This window comes from Sapajus apella, unplaced genomic scaffold (assembly GCF_009761245.1).
Source record: "Sapajus apella isolate SASKATOON/1434 unplaced genomic scaffold, GSC_monkey_1.0 scaffold60, whole genome shotgun sequence".
Taxonomy (NCBI): Eukaryota; Metazoa; Chordata; class Mammalia; order Primates; family Cebidae; genus Sapajus; species Sapajus apella.
Window position 1 is genome coordinate 10,809,778 of NW_022437000.1, and position 8,382 is coordinate 10,818,159.

Below are 8,382 nucleotides of genomic sequence, written 5' to 3' on the forward strand. Positions count from 1 at the left end.
CACTGTGGGTTGCCTTACTTTAATGCTGACCTAGCAGCCTCGACAGGAAGCTTTAACGTAAAGCTTTGTCCATAAGGAAGCACAGGTGCGTCGTGTGTCACGAGCAGGCTCATGGCTGTGCTCCATCCTCAGCCCCTAAAGGATTTTTGGTCCTTTGTCCTTTGATCCAGCAGTTCCCATGTGGATGTTGTACGGCTTCTGTCCTGTAGAAGAGAGGCCCACCTCTGAGCAGATACCATGTCACGTGGCACAGGGGGCTAACAGGCGTGATCAGGTTCAGGGTGCCTGTTCCCTCACTGACCTGTCCCAAAAAGCCTGCAGGGCGCTTAGAATGGGCCCCACTGACTCCAGCAGAAGGCCAGGGGCTGGGCAGCACCTACGGGAGGTGTGGGGGGCTAAGCGGGACCCACGGCCCCATGCTAAGTGTCCCCTCCAGCCGACTTGGCCCCCACCCCGCAGCCCTCCCATCTCACTTTTCATTGGGTAGGTTTCTCTACTCAGAAAGTAGCGTGGTTATGGGGGATGTCTGGGCCTCTGGTGGCCCCACATCTGTGTGACACCTACGGACCTACCCAGCCACCGGGGTGATGTCCTTGACCTGGGTGCAGCACTCACCTTGATGTTGATGCCGTGGGCAGTCAGGCCCCGGCGCAGGGTGTCACATGCCTCCAGGAGGGGCTGCCTCTCCAGGTGCTGCTGCCGCTGGGCCTCCCCAGTAGCCTCGGGCGTGGCCAGAGCAAACTGCCGGACCTGCTGCCGGAACCGCACCAGCTCGTCCACCACGCCCCGCAGGGTGGCCTCGCTGCCATCTCCTGAAACACACTGGACCCGCAGGACACGGTTACACCCCCTGGAGACCATGGCGCCCCAGGTGGTTGGGCTCTGGGCCGAGACACACCCAGCCCTGGCCTTCCCTGATTCCCTAAAGCTGGGCCTCTTTCTGGGACTGGCAGGGATGGGGGCGGCCCCTGAGTGCTGGGCTCTGGGCAAGTCTCCACTCTCAACCCTGAGCATCTGTCATCCAGGCAAGACTCCTGCTCTTTGGCGGTTAGAAGGACTGGGCAGTGCACACCACCCCACCCTGCACACAAGCGCTCCCTGGGTTCCAGACCCCACACAAGTGTGGCCGAGGCGTCCGGAACAACCTGAGGTGGCTGGGGGTCAGCGACGTGCTTGCACACGAGTCTCAGCAAACGGCCTGAGATTCCCAGCCTCAGGTGCTGAGGAAGGGATTTGGGCAGAAGGCCTCTGCGCTGTCCTCCTGCTGAGAACAGCTCCTGGGGCAGTGTGGAAGGGGGCTGCTGTACCTGTTTGTTACATTCATGCGTGTAAAATAAACAGACCCACAACCTTTTACTTTGGTGTCAAACTACTTAAACCTCATATACTCCTCAGTTACCGCTTCCACGATAAAACAGTTTTTGTTATCACAAAAATATGAGCCCAGAGTGGGCCCAGACCTTAGCCCTTGTGGCTGGAGGAAGGTGAGCGACAGGTTTTTGACAAGGGATAGGCAGAGCTTGGCCAGATCCCACTTTTCTTACTCAGTAGACTCTGGAAAGCCTCTCCTGAACACGAACACGTGCTCTGCAAAACCTTGGTCATCTCACACCAGTAGACTTTCCCATGATTGGCAACAGACGCCGGACGACTGCTAGGAAGGGGAACTGAGTCTACCAAGTGATCAGCAGGTTTACAAATGAACCACACTTGGGACAGGCACCATAGGTCTCTGATGAGAGCCAGAGAGACGTGTCCGGCCTGGAGCCAGGCCTCCACCACACCTGCTCAGGCTGCAGTCCCAAGCGGCGGGCACCTTGGGGTGCTGGGCAGCTGGTCTGGAGTGGCAGCCCCTGTCCAGGCAGCTGCAGCCAAGCCACACTCCAGAGAGCCAGAGCACCTTGTGCTGAGAATTCTACATTCTACAAGGGCGTCCAGAAAACAACAGAGACGTTCTGGGACACAGCGCGAGCTCCAAAATCCCCACTGTCAGCCATACACTCCTAACAAGTGACGGTGGGGGACTTTCAGATACAGATACTCCAATCTGTATCGATACAGTAAACAGGTTCCACGCCAGCCTTGTTAGGAAGGGGAGATTTCCGTTGGATCCAAGTCTCTGCAAAAATGCTCCTCAGTTCAAGGGAAGAGGAGGAACGTGGAGAAACCTGGCAGTGTCCACCTTGTGACACAGCCAGCGAGGGTGAGCGTCTCCGGGAAGGCACAAGGTCGACTTGTGCCTATGAGGGACCCTGTCCTGTCCTAGGATCATGCGCCAGGCAAGGGGGCTCAGGTCGGCAACTTGCCCTCAAATGGGCCAGGAAAAAATGTTCTCTTACTGTGCACGTGACTTCTGCACATTCTGAGTTTCAACATAATCAAGCCTGTGCAGAGCTGGCAACACTGCTGCTGAGATGGACCCATCTCTGGTTTTGCACACAAGAGTCTGCCAACAGCAGAAGCGGATTGCCTAATTCCAGTTAGTAAGTATTGGCTCTGAGTGTGTTCCAGGAAAGTAACATTTTTAAGCAGGTAAATAAATGAGTTTGGCATCATAATGAACTATTCCACGTTAAAAAGGTAACGGTTATTGTTCCAACATGGAGATAATTCCAGAATTAAGCATTTAAAATAATAGGACCTACCTGTTGATTTGCCAGAGAAATTCCAACAGTTTCAAAAAACTGTTCAAAGTAAGAGATGATGGCACCAAACACAGCAGGACTTCGCGGACCCCCAGGTTCCTGTAAGAAGCCACACCATGGAAGCTCCTTAGAAGCAGTCTTGGCCGGGCATGCTGGCTCACGCCTGTAATCTCAGCACTTTGGGAGGCTAAGGTGGGCGGACCACAAGGCCAGGAGATTGAGACCATCCTAGCTAACACAGTGAAACCCCATCTCTACTCAAAATTAAAAAATTAGCCAGGCATGGTAGTCTGTAGTCCCAGCTACTCAGGAAGCTGAGGCAGGAGAATCACTTGAACCCAGGAGGCAGAGGCAGGGGTTGCGGTGAGCCGAGATCATGCCACTGCACTCCAGCCTGGGTGACAGAGTGAGACTTTTTGTCTCAAAAAAAAACCAAAAAAAACAGTCTTGATGGCAGTGGGCGAAGGGAATTCAGTGTCAACAAAGATTACAGCAGCTCCCTTCAGTCTGGCCTTCCTCCTGGCTTCCATGGAGGAAGAACACAGCTCTGGCTACCTCACTGCAGATCACCCAACTGCAGGCGCATCAGGAATCTCTTGTGCCTCAGTTTACCCATCAGTAATGTGGATGGACAGAGGTACTAGCTCATCAGGCTTTGTGGGTGAACCGTGATCATGGGCCATGGCATGCAGTGCGAGGCAGGCGGAGGCTGAGTGGGCACTGGGCTCGATTTCTCAGAAAACAAGGCAGTCCTGGCACGTGGCTCATGTAAGCTGCCAAATAAGACCCCTGTGTGACACTAGCCCTAGTTTGCAGGTGCCCCAGAAGGAAAAGCGCAGGCGCCAGCCTCTTGTCCCCAGTCCCTTGCCATAAGAGGCCCCTACTGGCCACGAGCTGGGCCGGCCTGGGGGTGCTGGTAGCAGCTGCGGTGAAGGCAGGAGGTGGAGGGAGAGCCACACGGAGGCCACGGACGGGCAGAGGAGAAGCTCCCGTGCTGGAGCAACCTGGCCAGTGGACCTGTCCCAGCCCAGCCTGGCTGCCTTGCACTGAAGGCCGTGACTCAAGTACCCGCTCCCCTCAGAGGTGAGCCCTACGCCGCTGCAGTATTTGGACCAAAGGCACCCGGCACAGCACAGGGCACCCTGCCCCACCAGGGTCACAAGGGAATCCATGCTCTGAAACCCAGCACTGCACGCGGCCAGGGATGGAGACCTCCAGAGAGATGCTCAGCCAACAGAGGAAGCGGCCAGGACCCACAGGCGTTTCCAGAGACGTGAGAGGCACGAACAGCCTCGGCTTCTCGGGTCGTGAAAAGTCACAGGGCTGCTGACGGAGCTCCTTGCAGGGCCTGGCAGGGAGACCCTCAGAAGTGCAGGAACCAAACCCTGCTGCCGCCTCCACGGTCTTTGTCCCACCCCCCAAATGCTTTCAGTGACCCACGGGTTCAGGCTTAGACCCCCAGGGGCTTGGTGTGGTTGTCACCCGGGTGCTGACTGCCTAACAGTGCATTGGGGTAAATGGGTCTTTTCTTAAAAAGTTCTCCACAAAAGCTCTCTGGGAAGTGCCATGAGTGCAGTAGGGACATGAGCTGCATCCCCTGAGGATCAATCACACTGAGAGTATCTCAGCCTCGGGCTCCCGAGAGCTTGTTCTCCAGGTGGCCAAAGGCCTGGAGGGTCAAGCCCCAGGCCGGGCAGGCAGCAGCTGGGCCAAGGCTGGCACCGTCCCCATCCTGCCTGTCTGCAGCAGGTTCCACGAGTTCCCCAACAGGAGCTGTGGGAGGTGCAATCAGCAGAGCCCGCCCATGAGAAAAACCCACCCAATAACCCGACCCATGCCCCTGGCAGCGGGACTTCGAGGCCACCTGCTCGCTGAGCTACCTTCGTTGCCCTGAGCTCTCCGTTCCCATGGTGCGCAAGGCTGAGGAAGGCATCAACCACCCTGGGTGTGTCAAAGTCGTCTGCCAAGGCTGCCCTCACGGCCCTCTTGGTGCTGGAGAGCCTGAGGGAAGAGGAAGAGAGACAGTCCCAGCAGAGGGGGCTCCACCCTCCCCAGGAGGCCCCCACCCCAGTCCTTCCCCAGGGAGAGAAGCTGGGGGCTTTAATTTGGGGACTCTCTTTAATTTAGGTCACATTCCCAAAGACTTGTGAGACTCCTGAGTAGCAGAAACTTAATAACACAACTGCAAACCGTCATGTTACCCCAAGGAGAAGTCCCAGAGCCTCCGTAAACTGTGACACTTGTATTTTAACACGCAAGATACATGTGGGCATTTTCACGATGGTTTTAAAAATCAATAGACTTTGTGGGGAGTTAATATAAAATAGCGCCAGGGAAGGCTCAGTGAGGGAGAGAGAGCACAGCCGACCACTCGGAGAGGTCAGAGGTCGTGGACGCCCGGGCAAGAGCTCCTGCATCCCGGCCTCCCGTGGCCACTGGCTGCCTCCCTGCTGAAGTGGCAGGGCTGCGGCGTCACCAAGACCACCTGGAAAACCGCGTGCAGTGCCACCCAGGACACCCACGGTGGGGGGAGTGGGGGCAAGGCTGTGGCCCAGGCCTGCGTGTTTTGTAGCCTTTGGCTTCTCATGGCCAGGACTGAGAGGGATGAGCAGCTCTGCTCCTTGCACAGGAACGCGAGCCCAAAGCCACTCCAAGCAGGGGGCTCAGAGCCCGAGGGCCCAGGCGCACCTCCCGCCCAGCTCCGTCTCTTGGGGCCTCTCCGAGGAACCCGACCCCACACCTGCACCTCCTGCCCAGCTCCCTGTCTCCTGGGGGCCCCTCTCCCCTTGAGGACACCACTGGCAGCACCCAGCAGAAGGCCGCAGGAGGGGATGCCACACCAGGTGCTAAGTGGGCCTCTTACCTCTCCCATAGCATCACCTCCCTGACAGAGCCACAGGCCAGCTGCCCCTTCATGTAAGCACGTGCATCCTCCAGGAAAGAGCCCAGCCCCAGGAGCAGCTGCTGGGCTTGGAGCATGGCGCTGTCGCTGTAGTCGATGGCTGGGGAGGAAGAGATGGTCACTGAGGCGGTGCCCGCCATGCTGTGCCCCTGCCCCCGCCCTCAGCAGAATCACAGCATTCTCTGAGCGAACTGCCACCCAGGGGGAGAGCAGGACATGCGGCCCTCACTGCTCTCCGGTGACCGTGAGTCCCCAGGCCTACTGGACACAGACCACAGGATCTGTCCCAGCTCAGGGTCACCCGCCCTGGGGAACAAGGTGGCAGTGGAGAAATGCTGCCAGCAGAGAGGCGCATTTCCGTTGGCGGATGGATGGAGGTGCTGATGAACGGCTGGTCTGGGAAGAGGGAGCCCCGCCCTCGGGTCAGAGGCATCCAGACCACCTCTGGGGAAGGCGCCCACAGGGAAGGCGCCCCCGGGAACGGCGCCTGTGTGTGATGGGACAGCCCAAAGGGGGAGGGAGGAGCAGTCCCCAGAGGTGGCTTTAGAGTCTGTGGGTGCTTCTCAGGGCCCTGGGATGAGGAGCCGGTGCTTCTGTTTGCATGCGTTCGGGTAAGACACAACAGGAACGAATCACACATCCCTGGATGTCAGCAGCGCCGGCCACACATTTCTAAAACCTTCTCGTGTCTGTGCCTACTCTGTTCCCAGACTGTGTGAGTCCAAGCCCATGCTTTGAGGAGTGCTGCTTCAAACAGCTCTTTGAAAACCACAAGAACAAAAAGAGCCTATCTGGACACATGCTGAAAATGACATTCCAACATGCCTGAAAGTCCCGATCTCAAAACGAGAATTCCGAAATCAGACATGGCTTCAGGCTGGAAGTAACACGGTGAAAACCGCCCAGGGTGGTCTCATCTCACTTAACATTTTTCCTTTTTTTCCAAATTCACTTTCAGTTTTTGCTTTCAATAGCTTGACAGAAAAGAGAAAAACCCAGAAACCCGCAATGCAAGCTGACAAAATTTAAAACAAAGATCATATTCAGGGACTGACAGAGCTGATGCATGGGAGGTGGTTAATAATAAAATGACCATTAATGACACAGCAAGACCAGGCATCCAGATGGACACCCAGTGTGGAGACGCCCTCCGCCTCAAGGTCAAGGACGGCTGCACTTCCCTAAAGAGGATTCTGCTCCACAGACGGGAGACGCTTCTTCTCCCAAGTGTCTGCACAGCATCAACTGCACGGGAATGCCACCACTGTCACCCTCCATCTCCCACAGGTGAAGAAGGCATGTCTGGGAAGATCCTCAACTTCCACACCACTCACATGAACTTCCACACCGTTCACGTGGACTTCCACACCGTTCACGTGGACTTCCACACCACTCACGTGAACTTCCACACCACTCACGTGAACTTCCACACCATTCATGTGGACTTCCACACCGTTCCACTCATGAGAACTTCCACACCACTCATATGGACTTCCACACCGTTCCACTCATGTGAACTTCCACACCATTCACGGAGGGAAGCTCAGGCAGCAAGTGGCAGCCCAGCTCCTTGTGGCCACCTCCAACCTCGGAGGGCATCGTGTGTGCATGACGCGGGGACCTGGGGACCCATGTACTAACACTGCATTCCTATGTTCCTAGAAATCCTTCCCTGGGGAGCGGTTTCTCCCGAGTCCCACCTGAAATTCCCACTGGGAGTGGTTCCTGAAAGAGCTGTCCAGGCTTGAGAAAGCCTCTTTTCTGACCAAACTTCGTATTTCAAGCTCGAAAGGAACTGCACACAACTAGGATTGTCATGCAAGGCGCTGCCCCTCATCCCTCCACAATCTGTGTGAAGAAGGGGGGCAGGGGCCTCCGAGGGCAAAGAGCCCCGGGAAGAGATCTGTAGAAACAGCTTTGAAAGGACCACAGGCGCCAGCCACGATCAGGAGTTAGCACAAGGCAGGGAGAGGGCTCTGCGCTTGTACCAGCTTCATCCACGCTGCCTCTGTCCGTTTCCAGCAACACGGAGCCAGGCAGAAAGTTTCTCCACCCCATTCACCTCTCAGCTCTTCCGCTCAGGCATGGCTGGGCCGTGTTCATCACGCATAAGTGCACACCACACAGATGCTGCCCAAGGCCAGATGAGCATGAGGCTGGCGACACTTCTGTCTCAGGCTTGAGGGCCAGTGAAGGCACATGGCCAATGCACTGCAGTTCCACCCAGGGGAGAGGTTCAGATCCGTGTCTCAGAAAACCCAAATTTGCAGTAGAAGACCAACAACATGGCGTCAGAGCCAGGATAAAGACATGGCCAAAGGTAGCCTTTCAGAGGTCAAAGGCGCAGGTGTCTGCGTGCCCCACTCAAGCTGACAGAGCTGCAGGCCAGGTGAGATTCAGCAGGCGCAGCACAGGGAGGGAGAGGGATGGGACCAGCCTAGAAACTCACCCAAACCCGCCAACGCTGTGTGTGTGACATAAAGTGTACTGGCCAAATAGAGCCACCGCATGGGGAAAAGAGAATCAAGCATGCTTTGGGGCATGCCCCACCCCTGTCGTCTTCATTAAAAAGGTGAAATGACCATTTTGGAGCAAGAGAGGTGGCTTGACAGCAGCGGGCCAGGGACTCGCAGTGTCAACGGAGCAGGAGGGCACCTGAGGCCAGAAGGACAGCACCCCTGGCTCACCAGCAAGGAACTGCAACGTCTTCAGAGGACATGGCCCTGCTCCTGCAGCACCAGCCAGACACTGGGGCCATACTGCCAGCTAGGTGGTCAAGCCAGGCAGGGCGGTGCCACCATCCCAGCCCTCACTGGCCACCAGGGGTGCAGCTCT

At 56.8% G+C, this 8,382-nt stretch overlaps 1 protein-coding gene across 1 annotated transcript in view; it reads right to left on the reverse strand.

Annotated features, from left to right (window-relative positions):
* The window catches only part of CARS2 (cysteinyl-tRNA synthetase 2, mitochondrial), a 53,088-nt gene continuing 44,706 nt past the window's right edge, over positions 1 to 8,382 (reverse strand). Inside the window, exons 11-15 of the mRNA XM_032246206.1 lie at positions 5,509 to 5,647; positions 4,526 to 4,646; positions 2,646 to 2,744; positions 616 to 822; positions 1 to 203 (exon numbers count right to left, since the gene is read on the reverse strand). Coding sequence (XP_032102097.1) covers positions 129 to 203; positions 616 to 822; positions 2,646 to 2,744; positions 4,526 to 4,646; positions 5,509 to 5,647 — 641 coding nt within the window. The 3' untranslated portion in view covers positions 1 to 128. The remainder of the gene's footprint in view (positions 204 to 615; positions 823 to 2,645; positions 2,745 to 4,525; positions 4,647 to 5,508; positions 5,648 to 8,382) is intronic.